Here is a 26,870-nt window from a genome sequence, read left to right on the forward strand (position 1 = left end):
TATATATAAGTATATAAAGAATAATATAAGAAAATAAGCAGTAGGCAGAGACTTGGCTATGACCATGGCATGGCCTACGACATTTCTTGCGCTTTTTTTGTTTGCTTAGATGTGTGACGAGGTCACCTGGTGTTAAGTGGATACTAGAGCCCGTAGACATTTACAACGTAAATGCGCCACTCACCTTGAGATATAAATTCTATAAGGTCTCAGGGGTCTCAGTATAGTTACAACGGCTAACCCGACCCTTCAAACCGAAACGCATTACTGCTTCACGACAGAAATAGGCGAGGTGATGGTACCTACCCGTGCGAACTCACAAGAGGTCCTGTCACCAGTGGCGTGCCTCAATAACGGTGACCACTAACCATGAGGTGCTTAGACTACCTACGACGGCGAGAGATAAAAAGCGTTTTTTTAAATTCGTTTTATACTTTATGTTGTCACACACTTGTCTCTTTATCAAAACGTAGTATACCCAGGCATAAAGGAAATTAAAAAAATGTATATTTTGGAGCTAGTAATCGGTAAAACAAGATTAACACCTATGGGTTGAGCATCTTTTTACGTCTTACATTAGGTACCTACCAAAACATAAAACTTGTTAAGGAATCCTACAAGTTTTGCTTGGAGCTCGAAAATTTCGACGATCCGTACGATATGAGGGAATTAAAAAAAAAACAAATATTGTACAGATATTATTAGTATATGAAAAATAGCTGTGATATAGCTTTACTAGAATAATGTATTCAAATGAATGATGTCTTATTTAACATTATTTCGATCTTAGTTTTTATGGGGTGATTTCAAAATTATCGTATGCGTATTATATATGCGTATTATGTTATTTTAGATTATTTGTATGAAACTGTTTCTTTTAAAACAAGGAAATTCGAAGTTTTATTCTGTGATACAAGTTGTATGAGTTAGATACTACAATACTTAGGATAGTATTTTTTAGTGGTTACCGGCGCTCATGGATGTCAGCAATGCCAGGGGCTTCTACCCATAGATAATACACATAAATTAGTTATAATTAAGCAACTCAAGCACTCAACGAAAATGTTTACGGGCGTCGGCCACTAGATGGCTTCGCTTCGATTAGTTTCTCATTGCTCCTGTACATGGCAGTAACATATATATTACCTATCCTATATTTTAATGTTAATGAAGGTTTTGTAAATTTTCAGAAAACACTAATTGATAAAATTCAATTAATTTGTCTTTAGCAAATAAAGAATGATTTAAAGATATGATTTATTGACTTTTTTATTCTCTGTGTTTAGTTACACAACAATTAAATGTCTTAACTTTAACAACATATAAGTTTACGGGCATCCGCTACAAGGTGTCGGATAGTTTTCATATAAAAAAATATTTGTCTTAAACTATCGCAGTTTCAAGGCCCTGCTACCTAGTACCTACCATAGTCGCCTCATAGAATGATAGAAAATTGATGAAACTTTCTCAATGCCATGATTAAAACTAATCTCACACAATACAGTTCGTATTTTAGAATCAACAAATATAATTTGAACTATTAAATTGTTTAATCGTTTTCATCATAATATTTTATAGCATTTATGTAACCTCGTCCTGAATCGAGTTGAAAATAATTACAGGTTCTAAAGTTTAGATGTTTTTAATAATACATCAGATAATACGTAACTGAACAGGAGGATTAAAAACCAAAGCGAATACAGTTTTGATAAACGCTTAGTTAAAACAACCTAAAATTCGTTTCTCTCTAACCAACCTGACGGAATTTGCTATTAATAATTTAAATAGCGCGAAGATGGTGGAAAGAACTTGCTGCCTTTCAAGGGTCTAGAAGTGCGGCCATCATGAATATTCACGGATACAGGGTTCGTGCTTTCACCCAAAATATTCCACAATTGCGCCTTTGAGATTGACACTTGTGCCTACTTTTACCGTAAGGCACACCATTTTCGGAAATGGTTTTCTTTGAATGACGAAAATGGATGAAAAACTAATTGACAGAAAGAACATATTACGTAGCGTTAGCGTAATTTAAATGTCTGCGAGTTCGTGTATCGAGATATTCTTAGTGACGTTGAACTCTAATTAACTTAAAGTAAATACATAACCTGTTTAAGGGGTATGCTTTTAAACATTTGTAAATTGTGCACAAAAAAACGGTAGCTACCTGTTCTGTAAAAAAATTCTAGACTTTTACGTTTCATTTATTCATACTAATAAAATTGCATTATTATCTTCTGAAACTATCGTATATATACTTTTCAGGCTTCAGGCGTCCGTGACCACGAAAACAGTGACGAAAAAATTACAAAAAAAACATATTAAATCGTAAAATACTTTTAATTATGCATAAGTCTATTTTAGATATATAAAAAGATACGTGTGTCAGGCTGAGGGTGGTTCGAGTTCCGGCGACACTAAGTCAGGGAAGTACCAACGCCGAGCAGGCGCCCGTCTCGGAATGTGCATTCTTCCTCACTCCGGAATACCAATAGAATATTATTATGTGTGAACCCGGCCGCTATTGCGATATCTATCTGTACGTTTATATCTCCGGTCCCATTGACATTTTCATCTATATTTACCGACTCCGATCACGTTCAGGCGCGAATTATTCAATAAGTACTTTCTAAATTCAGTTGAAAATAAAATAGGGCAGTACTTGGGTAAGTACATGAATATAAATAAATATATAGGATGGCTTTTATCAAAAAAAAAATAAGTTAAGTAATTTTCTGAATAATTTGTTTTCTATTTATTAATAAATATTTTGACTTTTTTATTATTGAAGGATTACTTGTGACCCGGAGACCTTTCCAGTTTCACCAGGACGGGTGGGCGAGCAAAGGCTCAGCCAGAAGGGGTGGGATTCTCTAACAGCTGCCCGAACGCCTCCGAAGAATACATAAACCTACTACCGGATCGGAATCGCGACCTGCTGAGAAGATCCGGAGAGAAACTCAGCGGGCTGATGCATGGGTTAGGTTGCACATCGACCTCTGTCGAGTTCGATGAGTACGGTTACCGGGTCCCCTTCCTAGTATTGGAGCTGAAGGCGTCTAATACAAAATGTTATTGGATCTGATGGATCAGTACGGACGTGTCTAGGGTGTCGACGGTGACTGGCTCCTGCGTGATCATGATTCGGGGAGTAGTCAGCGGCGGCAACGATAAGGCGATTATCATGACGCATAGCCTAATCGAAATATGGGCGACCGGAGAATGTCGTTAGTAAAAAAAATAGGAGCGGAGACTTGCGGGACTCCAGCTGTAAGTGGTCGCGGGGAGGAGCGGGTCCCTTCTACTCGATATCGAAAAAAGTGGTTCGACAAGAAATCCCGTATGATGAGCACGAGACTGTCCGATACGCTCATGTTGAAAAGTTTGAAAATCAAACCGTTGTGCCAGACTTTGTCGAACGCTTTTGGGACTTCGAAGAAGAGGACTCCCGTGTATAACGGTTTATGTCGGTTAAGCCCACGAGAATGAGCTCCGTGAGGCGATGCACCTGTTGTACGCATAAGTGATTTGCACGGAATCCGAATGGTTCATCGATGAGAATGCCCTTGGATAAGACGAAGTCTCTGAGGCGTGTGTAGAGCAGACGCTCATACAGTTTGCCTAGACATGAGGAGGCTAATCGAGCGGTAACTCGTCGGATGATTTTTTGGTTTACCGGGCTTATGTATGCCGATAACGTCCGCTTCTTGCCACTCCACGGCAAAGATAGAGTTCGCCATAGCGGTATTGAAAATAAATGCCAACATCACGATGAGTTGTACGGGTAGAAGCTTAATGACGTGGTTATATATACCATCGGAACCGGGAGCCTTTTTTTTTAATTGCTTATATGGGTGGACGAGCTCACAGCCCCCTGGTGTTAAGTTGTTACTGGAGCCCATAGACATCTACAACGTAAACGCGCCACCCACCTTGAGATATAAGTTCTAAGATCTCATTGTAGTTACAACGGCTGCCCCGCCCTTCAAACCGTAACACATTACTGCTTCACGGCAGAAATAGGCAGGGTGGTGGTACCTACCCGTGCGGACACACAAGAGGTCCTTGCCAAGGAGCCTTACGAGGACTTAGGTGTTTGATCCAGTCTTTAATTTCAATCGGAGTGAAACCTTTCAGCGACATATTCTAAGCAATTACACTGAAAGTTGTACACACAAAATAGTTGTACCTAGCCGCGCTTACAATATTACTACCAATAAATTCACGAATTTTACAGCTTCGTATTATATTAAATATGTTGCCATTCCCAGACAGTAGAAGACGTCAGAATTAGTTCTCCGCATTAATCATATCTAATCTAACAAATAACTTACAAGCCTATTCGTACTACATTGTTTGAACACATTCTCTCTCGGCTCTCTCTGTACCGACAGACTCTAAAACAATTTAGGCGTTCCTTCCGTAATCGAATCGAGCGGCAGGAGCCATTAACTCTATCGCCCTTATTCCAGTACCGCAATTACGAAACACAAATTGATTTAAACCTAAAATTCAACATTTTAAATTAACCATCGGAATGCTAATTTGCCGCGAACAGTCATCCTTATTTAATTCATTGGAAATGGAGGATAAAATAACGATTTTAATTCCCATTTAAGATTTAGATTGAAATGTTAACGAAGTTAATGCTTAGTCTTGTAATAACAAGTGTTATAAGGAAAACGTTTTTTTCTGTTCTTTTATTAGGTATCTGAAATATTTATTACTGAAGTGCGCGTTAGTGAACACAATTTTATAATGAAATTTGAAATATAGAATTTAATTCGAATTTAAGTCGTTTAACTTTGAAAATCGTACTTTTTCCAAGGTTTTGATAGCTTGTCACTGAAAATCATATGGAATGATTTTAGGGACACCCCAATTATCATGATATTTAGAGCATGTATTAATGTCAAATTTAAAGAGATCATCGAACGTAGACAAATGGACTTAGATCAGGACTAGACGACAACAAGTTTTCAGTTCTCGTCAGCTCAGAAAAATTCGTTTCCAGCTATGTTTAAATAGATCGAGCATAATGCTTAATAAAACCAGGTTTTGATGAAAGAACATTTTCGGTTTGGAACATGGTGATTATTAAAAGGTTTAACCACCTCTTCGCGATGAGTGAAGTCTCAACCCAAACTAAAGTGTCACTCGCTTCGCGTCGCGGCAGATATAGGCACGATGGTATTAATTGCCGATGCGAGCTAACAAATGCGCTATATCACCAGCTGAAATACCAAAGTTCACACCTTGAAAGGACGAACACAAATACCCCATCACCGAAATCTTATAATGGCCTACTGATCAATAAATAAGTTACTATAGAACGTTGAGCATCAAATCAATCATCATGCTCATTAAAATATTGTTCAATAGTCAATAATTCAAATTTTTTACATAATATAGTAATCTCTATATATAAAAATGTATTGCTGTTCGTTAGTCTCGCTAAAACTCGAAAACGGCTGGACCGATTTGGCTAATTTTGGTCTTGAATTATTTGTGGAAGTCCAGAGAAGGTTTAAAAGGTAGACAACTATGATAATCCTCGGAATTAAATAAAAATAACAATTTTGTTTTTCCTTTGATGTGTCCCCCCCGTCGGACGGAATCCTTTTGTGTGTTTTAAGTTTATTTTGTACAAAAGTTTAGGTATTTTATTTATCGATTGAGGCACTACAAAGTCTGCCGGATCAGCTAGTTTAAAATAAAACCGACCTCACTGTTATAAAATGAAAATATCATTTAACTTTGTCGAAGTTAATTAAATATGCATTATTAAGGTTAACTAAAAAGTACTAATCAAATCTTGATCAAAATTTAAATAGCACCTCATGAGAAGTATTAAATTTCAGAAAAACAGAACCATTAAAATCGGTTCTCCGAGAAAAAAGTTCTAAGGTTTACAAAAAATACAGTCTAATTACCAACCTACTACTCCTTTTTTGAAGCCAGTTTAAAAGGACTAGTCGGTAGAAAGAAAATCTGTGTCTTCACTTTGTGTACCCCTTTGTTTTGATTTTATCATCCTAATCATTTATCAATAATCGGATAAAGAGATGACTAGCGTATCTATTATAAGCTGAAGTTTTGAGTCAGCTTTCGATGTGTCACATTCATTTCTCTAGACATAATCAGATAGGGTTTTTTCGGATTCTTTCCATTACTACTTTGGCGATCAAACTTAAAGTAGTTAGCTAGTAGGGTTTCTTTTTGAATTTGACACTTAAAAAACTCTCGTTTTTTAATCTCTATATATAAAAATGAATTGCTGTTCGTTAGTCTCATTAAAACTCGAGAACGGCTGGACCGATTTGGCTAATTTTGGTCTTGAATTATTCGTGGAAGTCCAGAGAAGGTTTAAAACACGGAATAGATTCCGTGGTTTAAAAGGTGAAAAAAGATGAAAATGCTCGGAATTAAAAAAAAATAACAATTTTGTTTTTCCTTTGATGTGTCCCCTTGATGTGTCTTTTATTAAAATTTATCGATTGAGGCAATACGAAGTCTGCCGGGTCAGCTAGTATTTAATAAATAAATAAAAATTCGTTAGCATTGTACGTACAAATCTAAATGTAAAGCTCCTAATAATTTCGTTTCGGTATTTTTTTTATGTCGTCTCGGAACGAACTTTCAATATTGAGGAAATAAAAGGTGAACTCGTTGTCGGAGAGAAAATAGACTCGTTGAAATCTAATTTCGCGTACCCATAACGGGCAGGCACTCGACTCCGATGAGCCATCCGCGACAGACGTCCGTTGATATCAATTTCTTAATTGAGCGAGGCTTCTTCGCTCGAACGCTTCTTCTGAAAACCTCTCGTTCCCGGCTCAGTCGTTCCACACAACGAATACCTACACAGACCGTTCTTAATTTAACTGTTATAAACGCAATCATTTACAAAGCCTTGAAATTATAATTACGTCTATTTTTCTAAATAATGAATAAATAATAGTTTAAAAAAACTAACAAAATAAACTTTTATACAAAATCGAACTAAGAAATAGAAAATAAATTTTAATAAATTTTAATTAAAAATAGTGTAAAAATAAATATTTTATTGTAAAAAAATCATGGGGTGCTTTTCATAATATTATCAAAATAACCCTTCTACTCATAAAATATTTATAACTACTGATACCATGCACCCCACGCTTTCTTTACAATAAAATCATTTTTCTTACACTATTTTTAATTCAAATTTATTAAAATTTATTTTCTATTTTTTAGTTGGATTTTCTATAAAAGCGTATTTTGTTGGTTTTTTTTTAACTATTATTTATTTTTCATTTTTAGTTGAATTTCAATTTTTTCAATTTTTTTTTAATATTGAACTGTCATCGTTCCTTAATAAGTATACCTTACGAGTTAATCCGACATTTGAAGGGGGTCAAAATCATGTTCAAAAATTCCGTTACATACAAACATACATACGTCTGAAGCTAATAAAAGCGTATTAAAAAGAAAAGCATTTTGTTTTAATTTTATCACACACATTCGCTTAACATGGTAAACGCTTTTTAACGAAGTTTTTTTTTCCACTAATATATATCATAATACTATGAATGATTTTTAATTTATAAGCACCTAAAATTTAGGTATATAACTTAAAATTAAGGGTTTTCTGAAAGACAACGGCGTGTTACTATTATGATATTCCATTTATTTCTTATTCTTTGGTACGTTGAAGTAGATGATTTAAAAAAATTATGAAGAGTAGTCTTTTTCAACTAAACTCTCGTCTCTGTATATTTTAAATGACCCATCGTGTTCATACACCTGGCTGATGTGATATGGGCCTTCGGTGCATTTTGGCCCATCGCAGGAGAAATTATCATACTCGCAATATTCCCCATGATCATCTATAAAACAAAAAATATACGCAGTGATTCGCAATTTTGATATAAATCTCTTAAAATATAATATAAGATATTATATAATAAAACAAAACGAACTTAAATTTATCAAGATAGAAATAGCATAAGTCTCATACATTTATGTTACAATCAAAATTTTGAACCGGTCAAAATGACCATGACAGTGAATATTAGTCAAAACCGCTTTTGATGAATAACGTTGATTAGAACTATTTTTTATCAACTAAAGTACCTACTATAAAGATAATGAAAGCAATATTGAGAAATAGGTAACATTTAAACTACTATACTGTAAAAATGGAGACTCAGAACTCATGTATCGAGATGAGCCGCGGCATTAACGTGGCTGACGTCTATGAGCTCCGGTGACCACTTAACGCCAGGTGGGCCGTGAGCTAGTCCACCGCTCTTAACAATAAAAAAAACTAGATTACATTGAATATTTATAGTTTAAAACCTCATTGATTTACCTTAGAAGGATTAGCGGCATCAGTATCACAAACACAATGACCGCAAACACAGGTTCCCCGTCCAGAGCATTTCAATCCCTTCGTGACCTCTGGAGAGAAGCAATTATCTTCATTTTCTTTGCTCTGACATGAACATTGTGCGTTCTCTACAATACTAACTGAAAAAACAACATCATTAATTATTAAATGAACTTCAGGCTCGACAGAAGAGGCCCGTTCCCGGAATCTGTAAACGCACAACATAAATACCGCAGCTCACCTAGACACATTGGTGCCATAGCGTGCCCTTACATCTGATAAATAAGCAAGATCCTCTAGTCTGAAAACGATCATTTTGTAACGTTTACAGAATAAAACTTTTAATCAATAGGTACCTGCTTACCCGAGCAGTCTACCGAATATTCTTTGAGCCGATTAAATACGTTTATAATTAATAATTCTTTTAGTAGTCGTGGCCTAAATTGTACGAGTCCCAGCATAAGTGAAACGACGCGGCGACGGTGCCGGTGTTCAAATTTCGTGACAGGTACCAAGATATGTACTTACATTAGACGTTTTCACGTCATCCATCGAAATAACATAGTGCAATTAAACAAACCCATGAAATATATAAATTAGCTTAATTACTGATAGTATGACGAACTCTAAGCCCCCATAAACTCACACGGGTAGGTAGGTACTAATTACAGTCTATTTCTGTTGCGAGGGGTTCACGGGAAGAGTGGGACGGCTTTTATTTAAAACAATACAATTAAGACATCAACTTCACGACTCGAAATAGGTGGTGACTTTGACATCGTAATGTCTATGGGTTCTAATAGCCACTTAGCATCATATTATCCGTGAGCTCGTACACCCATATATGCAATAAAAAAACTTTAAATACATAAATAAATGGACGACGTTTTAGATTTTTCCTGTGCCTGTATAAATGAACATTGAAAAAAATCAATTTGTATTAGTCCTATTTTTAAAGTTCTTTGCTTTCATGGGAACTGCCGGATTTTCAGAGAGTAGAATATGCTCATGTGTCCTTTTCGGCTTCTTCCTGGTTACATTCACGAAGTAAGACATTCTTCACTCATTTTAACCATTTTTCTTTCTTAATATACCTACCTAATATATTTCTATAGGTATTTGAAAATAACACGGCGTAAATAAAACCCATTTATATTATTTTGGTATAGTAGAGCAATTAGGTAGGTAATTAATTTTCCTGCACACAATATCTACATTGATACTGCTTAAGTAAATTAATCCTATTTCAGGAATTCGTGATAAAATCTATTTAAGAACTTTTTCATGATAAACTGTAAATTTCAGTGTTATGTTTTTTTTTTATTACTTGAAAAAAAGGTGTGTTTTTTTTCACTAATAAAAATAATAACATTCCGCCTATTTCTGCCGTGAAGCAGTAATGCGTTTCGGTTTGAAGGGTGGGGCAGCCGTTGTGACTATACTGAGACCTTAGAACTATATCTCAAGGTGTGTGGCGCATTTACGCTGTAGATGTCTATTACCTCCAGTAACCACTTAACACCAGGTGGGCTGTGAGCTCGTCCACACATCTAAGCAATATAAAAAATAAAAATAAACTGGAGAATAGCGAAAGAGGTCTTTAACTAAACTTACCTAAGAGCTTGTACTTACGTCCAAAATCAGTAAATTCGATAGTATCGTTAACGCAGAGGCCTTTGTTACCCCACAACTCGTTTGAGAAACATTTGTTTTCTTTTACACACCACGAGCATTGGGATAATTTCAAACAATCAAAACATGAGACCTTAACAGCACATACCCAGCGCTCATCCATAACGAATGGTCTTTTCGCTGCCATAATAGTCCATGGTAAAACAGATAATAATAAAACGCTACTTTAACTCGAGAACACTGCATAGTGCTTTTAGATAGAAACTTAATTAACTGGAAAACGGGAAAATACTTCGAACGGTATTATTGTACAATAGCCCTGACATAAATAACGCAATTGCTCTGTACTTACAACTACTTCGATAACCTTTAATCTTTTAATCATGCAAATAAATACTGTTTGTGGTTTACGCACACTTATTAGTAAAACAATACGTTTCCTAATATTAATAATATATTAGATTATTATTAGAACATTAAGTACATTTTCTAAATTTTAAGCACATTTTGGGCATGGTAATAATCTTTTATAAATATTTTAAAGCATCCCCTAAAATTCAGACTAACAATATTTTTTTAAGAACATTAGTGCGTCGGCGTTACTTTGATGACTTACTTACTTATTTGTATTAAAAGGGAAATTCATATCTAATACTTATTTTCTTACCATATATCAATAGGGGGAGGGTGATGGGAGAGATGTGCTCCGCACGTCTCATGCGAGGTTTGGACGTTGGTTGTTGAGCGACAGGAAGTTTTAGTCAGTTCGACTCTGACATGCCCCGCCCTCCATCCCCAGTGGAGGGCGGAAGTCCGGCGATTTCCTCCTGACCAAAAAAAAAAAACCATATATCAATATTACAGCCATATATCTTCACAGTTTCTAGGTCAGTAAATGGGGTTGAAAAAATTTGGTTTTAGCTCTTAAAGACCTAATTAAGGATAAGGCGCCCGGTGTTCTCGTATAAAAAATATTTACAGAAAGGTATCCATTTTTCTAAACATACTACATTACTAACACATGTTCACGATCGACTTCCGCGATGAGGGAATGACATTGTGTCAAACCTTCAATATGAACGGGCGAACGAAATCAAAGTTCACCTGGCGTTGAAGTTCCGTAGGCCGTCATCACAAGGGGAATGCTACAACCATCTTGAGGCTTGAGATCGAAGTCGGAATTGTAAATATAATATGAACTGTCGAACTAGCGTTTCATCACAATTACTTTAGTTAGGTTATGGTAAAATTGAGGTTCCCAGGCCTTATTCTTGATGGTCGTTGTACCTTTTGTACTCACTTCATACACCTGATCCCTCGACTATCTTGTCCGACCGTCCTGCCTATTTCTTGGGAGAACGATCGAAACGAAACGATCATAGGTTCGGGCTTGAATGGTAGGATGGCCATCATACACTTGAAACTTCGACCTTAACAAAAAAATATACAAAATTGCTTCCCGGGTTCTTTCAAAAGTCCATTAAGTCTCTCAGAAAATTTCTATCATCACTGAGAGGTTATTTCTGATCATCTTCTCCAATACCTAGTTAAGATGTTGTATTAAGTCACCTAAATTCTTCTTCTTTTCAGTATGGCAATTGACGTCTTGAAGTGCTATTTCTGCCACTATCGAGATTATAAAAAATCTTCAATTAAGGAATATACACGTTATATGAAAATGGCCCAGAATGAAATGGTTTTTTTTATATAGCTTAGATGAGTGGATGAGCTCACGGCCCACCTGGTATTAAATAGTTACCGGAGCTCATAGACATCCACAACGTAAATGCCGCCACCTACCTTGAGACATAAGTTCTAAAGTCTCAGTTCGTCATCAACAGTACAATGACTTTGTCACCCTTCAAACCGAAACGCATTGCTGGTTCATGGCACAAATAGGCAGGGCGATGGTACCTACCTGTGCAGACTCACAAGACGTCCTACCACCAATAATTACGTAAATTATAATTTTACGGGTCTGATTTTTTATACACGATGTTGTTTCCTTCACCGTGGAAATCAATCGTGAACATTTGATATGTACGTATTTCATTAGAAAAATTGGAAACTGCCTGCGGTATTCGAATCGATGCATCGCTTGATACGCATGGACTGGGCGTCTTATTCTTTAGGCCACGACGACGACGTATCGTATTTTATTTGAAATACTAATCTATTGAGATGAAATCGGAGGAAACGAGATTAAATGACATGTCATAACGTCCCAGTAATATAGTGGGGATTTACTGAGACTTCAGTCATCCTTTTGAAGGAACCGGAAGAACCACGAAGAACCAACGAAGTCGTCTTGGCCTATTGAAGTCGTCGTGGCCTAATGGATAAGACGTCCGGTGCATTCGTGTTGAGCGATGCACCGGTGTTCGAATCTCAGGCGGGTACCAATATTTCTAATGAAATACGTACTCAACAAATGTTCACGATTGACTTTCACGGTGAAGGAATAACATCGTGTAATAAAAATGAAACCCGAAAAATTATAATTTGCGTAATTATTGGTGATAGGACCTCTTCTGAGTCCGCGCGGGTGGGTACCACCACCCTGCCTATTTCTGCCGTGAAGTAGTAATGCGTTTCGGTTTGAAGGGTAGGGCAGCCGTTGTAACCATACTGAGACCTTAGAACTTATGTCTCGAGGTGGGTGGCGCATTTAGGTAGTGTGTACACTGTATGCGCGCGAGTTAATGTCCATCGAGGCCAGAGGAGACGCGCGGTGGCAGCCCGCCCCCACCTTCACCCGTCTCCCCGCATTTGTCTGACGTCGAGTGTTGTCCGTCACGGTTGTAACGCACGATAACGATATCGAAAATTAATATATAAATATACGCTAACGCTATTGTGTTATTTAACCATGACTACTCCGCTTCCAATAAGTTCAGATAGAAAAAAAGATACATGCTGATTCCGACTCAGATCTGTCGGTTGTCTTTTCATTCGATAGTGATTGAATTGGAATTTAAAAAATTATTTTCTCTATTAGAAATAAACAAGTAATTACTTATCACATTTATGTTATTCCATAAATTGCAAAATTACCTTAAGTTACATTAAACCAAATTGACAGCTGTTGACTAAATCGGTAATTATTAACTACATTACCATATTTAATTAGGTCACAGCACTACCGCATTTCTCAGGATGGACATGAAATCGCGCGCCTGCAGTTTTTTTTTTTTTTTTTGTCAGGAGGAAATCGCCGGACTTCCGCCCTCCACTGGGGATGGAGGGCGGGGCATGTCAGAGTCGAACTGACTAAAACCTCCTGTCGCTCAACAACCAACGTCCAAACCTCGCATGAGACAGAACTCATGAAGAGGCAGAGGGGGGAAAGTGAAGCGTTTAGTGCGGAGCACATCTCTCCCATCACCCTCCCCCTCGGGACGCCGAACCGGCGGTCGTCAGCGCCACGGCCACCAGCCCTCTCGGTCGGCAGGCTATCCGAAGCCCGCCTAGATGGCGCCGGTTAGAGTGAGCTATCCTACGGAATACCCCGCTGGACCAGAACCAGCGCGAGTCGAGGATAGCCGGCCTTCCATCACCCGGATGCTCTTGCGTAAAACGCGTGCAGAGCAGCTTGCACGTCGTCTTCTTAGGCCCCCCTCGCCGGTCCCCAGACCGACATGTGAGGGGGGACCCGAAACACTTAGAGGGCCAGGGCTTGGGCGAAATCCGCCTCCCTGGCCCTCGCTCGACGGCGGCGGGATTGTGCGTCTCTCACGCGCCCCGCCGCACAGTGGGTCGATACTATGATTTGAGTGACTTAGGGACCAACTTGGTTTTTTAACAAATGTTTTTACGTAGATAGATAGAGCTCGTTAATCTCAATAATAATTGTTTTGGGCAAAAATTACAAAAACTTTATAGTTTGGTCAGAAAAATGTGTTTTGTGATTTTTTTGTATGGAGCGGGTCACATTAAATTAAATTCCTGCTAAGTACCGTGAGGTCCCGCTTTGAAACTTTATTTTTCTTACACCTTGTCTAGTCTACTATCATTTGATGCTATGAGCATGTGCATAAAGTTGCAACTCTGCCAAATAAATGGATCGAAAAAAAAGAATAAATACATAGAGTAAAAACCTTTATTTTTATTTTCGTAAGTCCTTTTAAGTTAAATTTGATATGGATTAGTAAGTACAAGCACGCAACGATACCCATAATTACATAATACCTAACAAAAATACATTTAGTAGGTCTTAATTAATCAATCTCTCTAAGTATTATATATTTTGTTTCACCATTCGATCTTTAGATCAGAAGACAAAAGAAGATTGTGTAAAATATCCTCATTAGTCGGCAGTCTACTTATCTTTCTAAAATAACAACTCTCTGTATATTTCCGAAAATCTTTATTGCGAGCTTCCGCTGCCTCTTCCGACAGATTACCTATAGGAATGGCACGAAAGGCAAAGCTTTTTATTATTGTATATCACTACCATGTGCCAACAATTTATGGATACTGGAAGGCATATAATACTAGGGATATAAATTAATATACAATTCTGCAGTATATCTACAAAACTCGGAAAAATTGGAAAGGTCCACGCGCTCTCCAGATGCAACAGTCTGAAGAACCACGTGAAACCTCTCTATTAAATCTTTACGTATTCCTGTTATGCGGGCTGTTCCTTCTGCATTCCTGAAAAATCTTCTGGCAGTATTGCCATCATTGGTTGTTCTTGCTTCTTGCTTGACAACATCTATAAGTAAACCGTATTCCTTTTTAAACGCTTAAGGTATAGCGCTCTTTCTGATTGATATTTTTTCTTAGTCATCGCCCCTTGCAACTCCATTTCTTGAAGTCCAAACGAAAAGACGTAAACAAAAAAATGTCATTTAAAAAATAATCTCACAGGAAACTACATAGGATGAAAAAATTGTGAAGTAATAAAATTATATTTACCGATATGAAGGAAGCACTCCATGCGTCTTATCCAGGCATGTAAAGATGGCATTCCATACTGGAATATTCCTTCATTATTTTCTCTTTGATAAGCAAGTGACTCCAAAAAAGTCTGACGGTTTTGCTTTGCAAATATCACAGACAGCAGAAAATGTTTCTGACAAATATGAGGTTATTTTGCCGTCTATCATCGTCATGTGCAATTGATGCTTAACTTCAACTTGTTTGATTTTTGATGGCTGAAGTCTTTCTATTTCTTCTGTTATGCTAGCTTTTATAATTGCCACTGTTGACTGCGTTTCTTTTATAAATTTAAACATTATTGGACGGCAACAAAAAGTTGATGAGGGTAGGTCGTTTTCCCAAACAATTGTTCCATCAAATTTCTGAAGCCTTATAGGAACTAGACTGGTCAAGAAAATAGATGAATCATCAAACTCTGTTTCAGTCTTTTGTTTATAATTACTTTGACCTGGGGCTCTATCAAAGCCTATTTGCTTATAAGCAGTAGCTCTCTTGCCGAGTCGAAATCCGAAGTAATCACATTTAAAAGCCTATATACCGCCAAGCTTAGTAATGCTTGCATTTTAATAGCAGCTCTTTCTTCATTAATAACTACCTCGTCTTTCCCTGGATAACATTTGGTCTTTTCTTGCTTAATTTTATATTAAGAAGGGTATAAATCGGACCCATTTTCATTTGCTGCTTCTCTTAGATTTATATACTGCCACTTACTTAATTTAAGTGAAACTAATAGTGCCTTATCGGGAGAATATGTACTACTTTTCACTTTACTTGTACTTAAACACTCCTTAACTTTTTCTAGATCTCCGGGGTGATTTGACAAATGGTTCATTATTTCTCCTACATCTTCATTTCCAGTGTTACTCAAACTAGCAACTGTAGTAGCTTTCATTTAATCCGGGGTTAACGAAAGCGATTGGTAAATTTGTTCAATGTGCCTGGATCCCAATTCTTCAAAAGGTTTTCGAGGTGTAAAAGTAGATGTCGAGGCTTCTGTAGTACATTAGAGCGTGATACATTTTCAACATCTTCAGTATTAGAAATCTCGAGCCTTTCGTGTACAGTGTTGATATCTTCAGGTATCATGCCTTCGGGCCAGTTTATTGCACATTCGAACTAATCACATTTTTTTCTTATAAACTGTGCGACTACTTCGTTTCCATATTGCACTTATATTTGAACAAAAGTGCGTACAGAATTTTTGGGGCTCAACACTTTTCTCTTCGGTCACGTTCATTTGATTTTGTAGGAATTGAAAGTTTTTTATTATCAGACAGCGACTGTAGTTGCTCTCTTAAAATCATAAATAATCCTAAATTGTTAATAAAATTATCCATTATAACGGAAAAAGGAAGATCACGACGACAATCACAAGATGTTAGTAGTAGTACGAATAAACGAACACTAGTTAGTATATAATAAATATTGTCACTTTATACTTCCAGAGAGACACAAATGTGTACTATATTTTCTACTACCCAGTAATGGCTGCTTAACTAATTATCCTCAGTAACTAATGTTAACTATCCTAATAATTACAGAGATTGATTAATTAGAGACCTACTAAATGTATTTTTGTTAGGTATTATGTAATTATGGGTATTGTTGCGTGCTTGTACTTACTAATCCATATCAAATTTAACTTAAAAGCACTTACGAAAATAAAAATAAAGGTTTTTATTCTATGTATTTATTCATTTTTTTCGATCCATTTATTTGGCAGAGTTGCAACTTTATGCACATGTTCATAGCACCAAATGATAGTAGACTAGACAAGGTGTAAGAAAAATAAAGTTTCAAAGCGGGACCTCACGGTACTTAGCAGGAATTTAATTTAATGTGACCCGCTCCATACAAAAAAATCATAAAACACATTTTGCTGACCAAACTATAAAGTTTTTGTAATTTTTGCCCAAAACAATTATTATTGAGATTAACGAGCTCTATCTATCTACGTGAAGAAAAATCTTAAAAAACAAAGTTGGTCCCTAAGTCACTAAAATCATAGTATCGACCCACTGTGCGCCGCCTCCTTCTGCGAGATGGTGCACTCGCAGAAGTCGAGCATCGCCTTCCACGACTCGTCGTCGCCGAGCATCGATGCCACGACACTCGGCAACGACAAGTCGTTTCCTGTTTTTGCGACGAGGACACGGCGCCACCCCTCCCATGCGGGGCAGGCAACGAGCGTGTGCTCCGCCGTGTCCAAGTCGCAACCACAATGGTGGCACTCTGCCGTCGGCTCGGCTCCGATCCGGTGCAGGAACTCACCGAAGCAACCATGCCCAGTGAGCACCTGCGTGAGCCGGAAAGTGAGGCGTCCTCTGTCACGATTCACCCAATCCACAAGGACCGGGCGAATCGCCTCGACGCCGCGACGGTCCTACGACCGGCCGAAGGATCAGCCAGCCGTCTGGACCATGACTCCAGCACGCCTGCAGTACGTGCGGACTCACAAGTGGTCCTACCACCAGTAATTACGCAGATTATAATTTTACGGGTTTGATTTTTATTACACGATGTTATTCCTTCACCGTGGAAGTCAATCGTGAACATTTGTTAAGTACGTAACGTTCATTAGAAAAATTGGTACCCGGCTGCGGGATTCGAACACCGTTGCATCGCTAGATACGAATGCACCGGACGTCTTATCCTTTAGACCACGACGACTTTAAACACCTTATCCTACACTTCTGCACGTTCACAGATCGTAAGCGGTTAACAAGCCACCACTATATTACGCTTAAACTCCAAGAAATATTAAAATAGTAAAAAAAATTGTATCTCGCTTTCTCGCCCAAAAATTCCTCACTTCTTTTAATTTAATTTAATTTCCGTCCATTTCACTTTTCATGCGACAGGCTTCAGCATTTGTTACAAAAGATTTTGCAGTATGAACTTTGTTCCCTTTGCCTGTCTAATGGACGAATTCAAACAAACAAACAATCGTAAATATAACCTCAACACAACAATTTAACCTCAGATATCATACATATTAAATGTATTGTGTATAAATTATCACCACTAATGGAAAATTATACAAAAGGCAAAAATGTTGAACAGGAATTTGAACGAGATAAAATTCCCATTGAAGGCTTACCTGATAATTTCCTTTGGATGCAGGTACATCGCAAACTCTAATTAAAAAAGAGTCAAACTTGATGGTTAGGGTGTTTAATATTAATTTATTTAAATTAGACATTGTAATGAAAACCTAAAACACAAAACGGTTAGGCAAGCTAAACCACTAGTGAAAAATGGTTGCTTACATTGAACTATATGGACATAGAGAATTTAATTAAAAGCAAGAAATAGCAGTAGATTTTTTAATTTTGTATCTTTTTGTTTATTTTTTCTTATCAATTTATTTTATAATTGTTTATGTCTACGCTCCCCACATATGAGTAATTATTTGATGTGTTATTTTTATTACTGAAATTTTTTTATTATCTTATATGTTAAATCTTCTAACGCATGTTTTGAGCGTAATAATTATTAATAATAGTGATGTCGTTTTGAGGTCAATTATATACATGGTAAATCGCATTTTGGTCCTCACGATACAGGCTATGCCTAGTGTGAAGATCATTGGTTAATTTTATATTGTTTATGCCATCTGCGTAATTTCAGTTTGTTAAATATAGTATAGTATTCTGGGTCATGATTTAAGAGTTTATGTAGTAAATAAAGAAATTATAATTATATATATATTATTATTTACTTATTTGATACAGGTCAGAGGAGGAAGTAAGATGTCAAACCTCCTAAACCATGTAACCGGCATACTAGAAGATAAAACAGCAACAGCAGTTGTTTGGAGCGGTGTTGGTGCAGCTATCTCCAAAACAATATCTTGTGCAGAAATTATAAAAAGGCAATTTTCTATTCAGCACCAAGTGACCAAACTACTGTACCAAATGTATGATAAATCATTACCTGTTTAAATAAAAAAATCTCATTATTTTCTAATTAAACATTGATTTTTCCCTTTAGAGTAGAAGAGCACTGGGAGCCTAAAATTGAAGGCTTAGAAACGTTAGTAGTTAAACGCCAAATACCTGCTATTCATATTCTCTTAACAAGTGAACCTTTGAAAGATTTTAATCAACTTGGGTGAGTTATTTCATTTTCAATTTGTGTCATCTGATGAAGCGTGTTGCGGATAATAATATGTTTAAAAAAAAGTGTTATTTCATTATTGCGAAAAATAAAGATATTAATTAATAAAAATTATAAAAAAATTACCAGGAGGAAACTGTTACTAAGTTTGACGTAAGATAAATATTTGTGTCCATAATAACTATTGCCTGTTGCCATAAATATGTGCCTTTTGCAGTTTTTAAAATGCAATGTATATAAGTCTATGGGCCATTATCTGAAAATTAAGAAGTTCATTTTTGCTTCTCATGTGCCGTATTTTATATTATTTACTAATTACCAATAGAATATCTTTATTCTAATGACAGCTATGCTGTTGGAACAGGCAGGATGATCATTGCAGAGTCATAGTAAGCTAGTTAGATTAAGAGATAGATAGGCTGTCCTATGCAACTTGGTGTTTTTTAAAAGTCTGGCATTGCATATGGGTATTTAGGAGTACATATAATTTCAAGTATATGTGATTAATAGCCTTCTTCAATTTGTATGTCTTTTACATACATTGATTGTCATAACAAGTCTTTTATATACATTTTAACACATTTTTATATTAATTTTATTACCAAAACAATAATAAGTATATTATCATTGTTGAATTAAGCTTTCCTTTAGACATATGTAACTATTACAGTTTGTTAATTTATCTTTAAATATTATTTTATGCAAATAGGCAAAACTAAATGAAAAATCAAATCACAAAAATCTCACCATCTATTATATTAAACCTAATTCATTTCCTGCAATATTTTAGTATTTATTTGTCTCTATTTTTAATCTGACAAAGTATGTAGGTTATGAAAATAATCACAAATTGTATTCTGTTTTAGTTGTCAATCAATAAATGGAAAAAAGTTTTGGGAACAAAATGAGAATCAACCAAATAAAAAACAGCAACTACACTCAAAACGAAAAAAGGTATTCAAGCAGATTCAAAATAGCAAAAATTAAATATTTTTCTATATGAACTATTAACTCCTACGAATTTCTATTACTATCCTGTAATTAAATATTTATTTCTTCAACAATAATAGACACAATGTTTTTTTGTAATATTATTTATGTGTATATTTGTAATAAAAGGTGTTGAATCCAATAAGTGAAATTGGCAAATAAATGAATGTTTGTGCACATTTTATTTATACTTGATTTACAGATCTATCAATACCATAAACCTATGTAGAATGAACATTGTATTGTGTTAATGCATATAAATAATTTAATTTATATTGGTGTACACAATTTTTCACACTAAATTAGTTATATAATTTAACCTTGGTAGTGGAAGAAACACATGTATGTAAATAAATAAATTCAATTTAAATGTTGTTTTCCATCAGAGAAATGTTTAAATTGTAATTGTTTAAACGAATTTCAAGCTTCTGATTCACCAGCTGGTACTTCATCATCAAGTTTAGGTAAAATTAGAATTTCTTGAGGTATTATTGGGTATTTTGTTACAAAATATGTGAATCTCTTGCATAGATGAGTTTCTCTTTCAAATGCATCATAAATTGAACGATGATGAAAGTATGCATGTGAGAAGATCCTGTAAACCCTTCTACAAACGGATCCCAACTTGGCAATTGATGAATCCTTGATGTTCACCCTAAAAAAAATTAATTAATGTTTTATTTAACTGTATTAAAGAACAATTGGTTTGCATCTAATATATAAAATTTTCGTGTCACAGTTTTCGTTGCCATACTCCTCCGAAACGGCTTGACCGATTTTGATGAAATTTTTTATGCTTATCCGGTATCTATGAGAATCGGCCAACATCTATTTTTCATCCCCCTAAATGTTAGGGGTAGTCCACCCTAAATTTTATTTTTTATTTTTTAGACAAAATTTTTAATTTCTATTTTTTTATGATACAACATACAAAAATACATACAATCCTCAATTTTCACCCTTCTACGATCAACACTTATTTTTTATTTGCTAATTAAAAACTAAATTTTCTTGCAAGAATTTTGTTTTTATTTTGTCATGACTTAAAATAAAAAAATATATATATTACTCTCAATTTTCACTCTTATACGATCAACCCCTATTTTTCCATCCCGATTTTTAATTTTTTTATTCTATGCACAGATCCGCAATAAGGTTGCAAGATGGCAATCAAATATTATAATTGAGTCGTCTATTATCAAAGGTGGCAATCTGTGCATTTGGACAAAAAAATGTTATTGATATGTCAATACAGATTGATTTGAATATAATCGTCTCCTTCAAAGAATACGGTTCAAAACCTGCATTAAATAAAGGTTAATACTTAACCTGTTATTTATCTAAGATGTCGTTCAGAAGAGTTTTCTGACTGCCAATGGAATACAAAGTCAATAATTCGTTTTTCTGATTTACCAATAATTGTCCAAAAGTCACATTGCCGGCTTTGATAATAGTCGACTCAATTGTAGTACGATAAATTCTTATTCAGAGTTTATAATTTCAAGTTCCTTTAATTATGATTTTTTTTTAAATTCAATCGTTCAGTTATCCCCGCCAGGTGTCGCCTCTCATCCAGCAAACATCACGTAGTAGGGATGAGGACGAAGCCGGTCTCCTGTCTTACTCACTATACATTTTTCAGCCATGTTTCTTTGGTTTTATTTGTGTATCAATCGTAGCTTGCCAGCCATGTTTTTTTGGCTTTATTTGTGTATCAATAGTATGTTCAGTAGGTCTGAGAATCGGCTACGATCTATATTTCATACCCCTAACTGATAAGGGCTGTCCACCCCAAACATTTTTTATTTTTTTTCTTGGTTATAATGAGGTATAGTCCCCGGCACGTAACTTGGCAAGAGTCGCTAGATGCGCAGAAGTCGTTTTTTAGGTCTCTTTGGTTGTCAAGCGGGACGCGGGGAAAGACGTAGCACCGTTCCGAGCGCGCGATTGGTAAGTCAGTCGACCCTCCCCTCCCGCACCGCGTCCACGTTCCGTTCGCTCCCGGTTACACATGCGCCTACTAAAGTTGTAGGAACCCTTTGTTTATATTGAGTTTTTGTTACGAGTTGTTATTACTGTTTTAAATTTAGTTTTTGTTACGAGTTGTTATTACTGTTTTAAATTTAGTTTTTGTTACGAGTGTTATTGTTTTAAATTTGCTTGCAATGGCAGGACCAAATACCAATGACCATAATTATAGTCGATTCAGTCACTGAGCGTTTTATTATTTACGCCAATGACGACAGCGACTCTTCGTTATGTCGACGATGAGGAGCCAACTCCTTCCACCAGCTCAGGTGCTACCATAAATTTAATCCAAGGGGTAGCACTATTAGAAAATGATAGTGACGACGGCGACACATAATTTTTAATATTAAGTATATTTTTTTAAATAAAATTTTTAACTTTTAATTGTATTTTATTTATAACACCTAATACACTTCACGAATTCCTCTCTTTTCTTTAACTTTCTTCTAAACACACAGGCTTAAAAATAAATTATGGCAAATAAAAAATTTAATAAAATAAAATTAACATATATGCGGGCAATAAAAGTGACTATTTTTTTGTTGCAATGTACACTATGCGCGACATTACCCCCACTACACCAAAACCTTGCCAACTTACGTGCCGCTTACTATATTATGTGGTTGAATGAAGTTTGTGAGAATTTTATATATTAGACTAGAATTTCCCTAGAAATCTTATTTAAGGCAACACAACGTTTGCCGGGTCAGCTAGTAATATTATAAGAATATATAAAGTTTAAACCTGCTTGGAAAGTATTTATTGCTATTCAACAAGCAAGCTGCTCCATCTAGAGTGTGCCGTGTGTAATCAATGGCTGGACATTCTTTAGGAGTTTTATGTGCTGCACACAGAAATATCCACTGTTCTGTTGCAGTCATTTGTGTACATGTTTCAGGTTTGCATTCATTTTGTAGGCGCACAGCCAATCCATTGAGCTCCATACAAAATTGTCTGTAAAATATGTTATTTATTTATTACACTTCATGTAACATTTACAAAGGTGGACTAAATGCCTAAGGCATACTCGACCAGTCAACCAAAGGTAGTGCAGAGTAAATAGTGGTAGGTAGAATGAAAATTAACTAGTCAGGTCATAAGTATTGTCACACAGTAAAAACTTTTCTTTTAGAATGCTGGTCACAAAAAAGTTTATTGAATTCGAATTTCGAATTGTTCATGAAAATAAAAATGTATACTTTTAGAATTTTACTCATTTTTAAATATGGAGTGGACGCTTAAAGAAGACCGTGTTGCAGTTATTGCGTTGCATCGTTGCGGTTACGCGCCAATTCAAATTTTTTACATACTGAAAAATTTGAATATAACCAAAAGATTCGTTTATCGTACCATCAAACGATACAATGAAGACTCTAGTGTAGATGACAGGTCAAGAAGTGGTCGCCCTCGGTCTGTTAGGACTCCAGTAGTGATAAAAGCTGTGAAGGCGCGAATTCGAAGAAATCCCAAACGTAAGCAGAAACTGTTGGCCCTTCAGATGGGGTTAAGCAGAACCACGGTGAAAAGGGTGTTAAATGAAGACTTAGGGCTTCAGGCATATCGAATATCGAAGAAAAACAGGACATCGTTTGAATGCTCGTCTAATGGACCTGAGACTGAAGAGATGCCGCGCTTTGTTGAAGCGGTACGCGGGAAAAAAAAATCAGGAAATTCTGTTTTCGTATGAAAAATTTTTTACCGTAGAAGAGAGCTACAACAAACAAAATGATCAGGTGTACGCACACAGTAGTGAAGAAGCGAGCAACCGTATTCCGCGTGTCCAACGAGGTCATTTTCCATCCTCACTCATGGTATGGTTGGGAGTTTCTTATTGGGGCTTAACAGAGGTACATTTTTGTGAGAAAGGTGTAAAAACGAATGCAGTTGTGTATCAAAATACAGTCCTGACGAACCTTGTGGAACCTGTTTCTCATATCATGTTCAATAACAGGCACTGGGTATTCCAACAAGATTCGGCGCCAGCTCATAGAGCGAAGAGCACACAAGACTGGCTGGCGGAGCGTGAAATCGACTTCATCCGGCACGAAGACTGGTCCTCCTCCAGTCCAGATTTGAATCCGTTAGATTACAAGATATGGCAACACTTGGAGGAAAAGGCGTGCTCAAAGCCTCATCCCAATTTGGAGTCACTCAAGACATCCTTGATTAAGGCAGCCGCCGATATTGACATGGACCTCGTTCGTGCTGCGATAGACGACTGGCCGCGCAGATTGAAGGCCTGTATTCAAAATCACGGAGGTTATTTTGAATAAACTTTAGTGTCATAAGAATCTATGTTTTGTTAAGTTCATTTTGGTATATGAATGGTTACATAATGAATAAAATTGTTTCAATTATTTTACATTAAACATGTGACAGAATTTATGACCTGACTAGGTATATTAAATTTCAAATACATACACAAAAATGTATAGTAAATATGTAATATGTAGTAAAATTGATGAAAAATCTTTACTACACTGTTACTTAAGTTAAAATAACTACAAGTTCAACAATTGAGAGAAGGTTAACAATATAATTATATTGATCAAATATAATTTAGTCCAAACACTATAAGTAAATCCAAATTACATCTTAACAGTGTAACATGTTCTTTCAGCAGCAAGACGATAGAATATATTCTATGACATTAGAACAAGCTGTAAGTTATAAATAAACACAAGAAAAATACCTCAGATGTTCATACTTCCAAACACCTTCATCCAACACCTCTGGCATCTTCAAAATAGCTTCGAGATTCGAAGGGTCACGTCGAATAGTTTGTTGAATAAATTGTTGAACAGCCAATGTGCTATCCATTTCTTCAAAGGGTTCATCAGGCCAGCGACAGAAGTCCTGATTAGAACAATGACTGTAATTTAGAATATTCTTCGATATTCGCGAGTCTTAATTAAAATAATAAACACAATAGAAACTACTTTTACGGTTTAATCCTGAAATAATTTTAATTGATATATGATGGTGGCACATAAGTAACGCCACAATACCTGTTTTAATTCAGTTACATTTGCTGTGCATACCTTGGCTTTGGTGCCGGGTCGATTGCGTCGGAGTATTTGAACTCCGTCGGTCATTTCTTTTGGTGGAATGGCGAAAAGATACTTTTGTTTGTCTATACTGGTTTGAATGTTAACAAGCCTCTGATAGTTACGACGGCACTTATTTGAATTATGCTTCACCTCTACCACTATTATTTATATTTTAGAATTATAAGAAACTTTAACTTTAGCCAAAAAAAATCCTTTCATAATATGAGAGAGAGGACAGAGGACTCCGAATCATAGATTATACGCTTATCTCAAGTATATTAAGTGTATAATCTATGCGCTTAATATTTGAGATCCGAATAATTTTCATTACTTTGGATTAAAAATAGTGACTCCCAGAAGAAAGTACAGTAAAATGGGGTGATTAGGGATTGAGAGGTGAATGGGGACAAAACCAGGAAATCTTTCGACGCTCAATATTAATTTTTAAACCGTTGCAAAATCTTCCATTTTTTATAGTGTAATAGTAGAATGTTGAAACTTTACAAAACATCTCTGAATATGCATGATAATAGCAGCTAACTTATAAAAAATCGCATTTCAAATTAACTTCTTGTGGTGGTAATTATTTTAGTGCTAGAAACTTTGCTCTTTTTTATTTATTTGATAATAATAGAAGACGCCTGTGATTTATAAACGTTTAGTGTTTGGACCATCATATATATTATAGGTAAATCTCAGTTGTTATTGGTTTTAATGTTTTTTGATAATATAAAAATACATGTAAAAATCTGTAGTTTTTGGAAACAATGGGGACGTCTCAGGTACAAATAACAACGAAAAAGGGGTCACTTGGGATGAGAATAAGTTAAATGGGAACGACCTAAGTATAAATAGGTACAGGTTTGTAGGGTTATCTACGTAGTTATTACAATCTTTTTTAAATGTGTTGGTAGGAATCTGGTTTATTCATGATGTTTTTGTCTAGAAAATTTATTCAAAATTATCAATGCAGTGTTATTTTATTGTTTGGCAAATATTTATATTATCAGTTACGTATTGTTTTCTATTTATAGATATATCTTCTGCGTGTACGCATCAAAGAGTGCAAAGCCTTATAAGAGATATGATCCCTTGATATTAAAGACAACAAAAGAAGCCTATGAAATTGGGGATAAGTCTTTGGTTGAAATAGCTAAGCAATTTAACTTAACTTATTATTGCCGTATAGGCAGACGAGCTTACGGTCCACCTGATGGAGAATTGTTACCGTCGCTCATGGACGTTAGCAATCCCAGGGGCAGAGCCAAGCCACTGCCTACCGTTTAATGCTCTCCACAAGCCTCGTTTGAAGAAAGACATGTCATAGCCCTCCGGAAACACCGTGGCAAAAAAGATCTGATTAATCCATACAATAATCGACACACCTAATCTCTTAATCTAGATAAAAATATCAGCCTCTAAGTACTTACCAAGAACGAAGAAATATAAACTCGCTTTTATAAGATTTTTTTTTAAAGAAAGCCCGCTCGTTTGAATTTAGGTGCTTACTCTCCCTTAAACAGAATCCTTTGGGACTACGATAATGTCCACGGTAGCGCGGTCTCCGACAATTTTAAGTGATGAAATAGATGTTTTTTATAATTGTCTCACAACTTACTGAAAAAAACTGTCGCAGATTTAGAAGTCCCAAGTAAATATAAATTAATCATAAGTAATTAAATGTATTCAAGTTTTAGTTATATATTATTTTTTTATTTTTGTTCTCAATGCACCGT

At 35.8% G+C, this 26,870-nt stretch overlaps 3 protein-coding genes across 5 annotated transcripts; 1 reads left to right on the forward strand and 2 right to left on the reverse strand.

Moving 5' to 3' along the window:
• Nucleotides 1-7,648: 7,648 nt before the first annotated feature.
• On the reverse strand, nucleotides 7,649-10,567 carry LOC114250587 (uncharacterized). 2 transcript variants are annotated; one of them, XM_089730739.1, is made up of 3 exons: nucleotides 9,986-10,567; nucleotides 8,354-8,511; nucleotides 7,649-7,868 (listed from the first exon to the last, which is right to left on the reverse strand). In XM_089730739.1, the coding sequence occupies exons 1-3, from the start codon at nucleotides 10,188-10,190 to the stop codon at nucleotides 7,737-7,739; spliced, it is 495 nt and encodes a 164-aa protein (XP_089586865.1). In that variant the 5' UTR covers nucleotides 10,191-10,567; the 3' UTR covers nucleotides 7,649-7,736. The 2 variants fall into 2 exon arrangements, with proteins under 2 accessions (XP_089586865.1, XP_028040318.2); XM_028184517.2 differs by having other exon boundaries at nucleotides 10,004-10,496.
• Nucleotides 10,568-17,855: 7,288 nt separating this feature from the next.
• Nucleotides 17,856-20,426, forward strand: Rpp25 (ribonuclease P protein subunit Rpp25). Of its 2 annotated transcripts, none has more exons than XM_028184565.2 (4): nucleotides 17,856-18,070; nucleotides 18,682-18,866; nucleotides 18,941-19,060; nucleotides 19,933-20,426. In XM_028184565.2, the coding sequence occupies exons 1-4, from the start codon at nucleotides 17,975-17,977 to the stop codon at nucleotides 20,051-20,053; spliced, it is 522 nt and encodes a 173-aa protein (XP_028040366.1). In that variant the 5' UTR covers nucleotides 17,856-17,974; the 3' UTR covers nucleotides 20,054-20,426. The 2 variants fall into 2 exon arrangements, with proteins under 2 accessions (XP_028040366.1, XP_089586744.1); XM_089730618.1 differs by having other exon boundaries at nucleotides 17,970-18,111.
• On the reverse strand, nucleotides 20,216-25,406 carry LOC114250615 (MOB kinase activator 4). Its single transcript, XM_028184564.2, has 4 exons — nucleotides 25,126-25,406; nucleotides 24,777-24,940; nucleotides 22,829-23,038; nucleotides 20,216-20,711 (listed from the first exon to the last, which is right to left on the reverse strand). Exons 1-4 carry the CDS (start codon nucleotides 25,177-25,179, stop codon nucleotides 20,477-20,479), a joined length of 663 nt encoding a protein of 220 aa, XP_028040365.1. The 5' UTR covers nucleotides 25,180-25,406; the 3' UTR covers nucleotides 20,216-20,476.
• Between the last annotated feature and the right edge of the window lie 1,464 nt (nucleotides 25,407-26,870).

This window comes from Bombyx mandarina, chromosome 10 (genome assembly GCF_030267445.1).
Source record: "Bombyx mandarina strain Sakado chromosome 10, ASM3026744v2".
NCBI classification, from domain to species: Eukaryota; Metazoa; Arthropoda; class Insecta; order Lepidoptera; family Bombycidae; genus Bombyx; species Bombyx mandarina.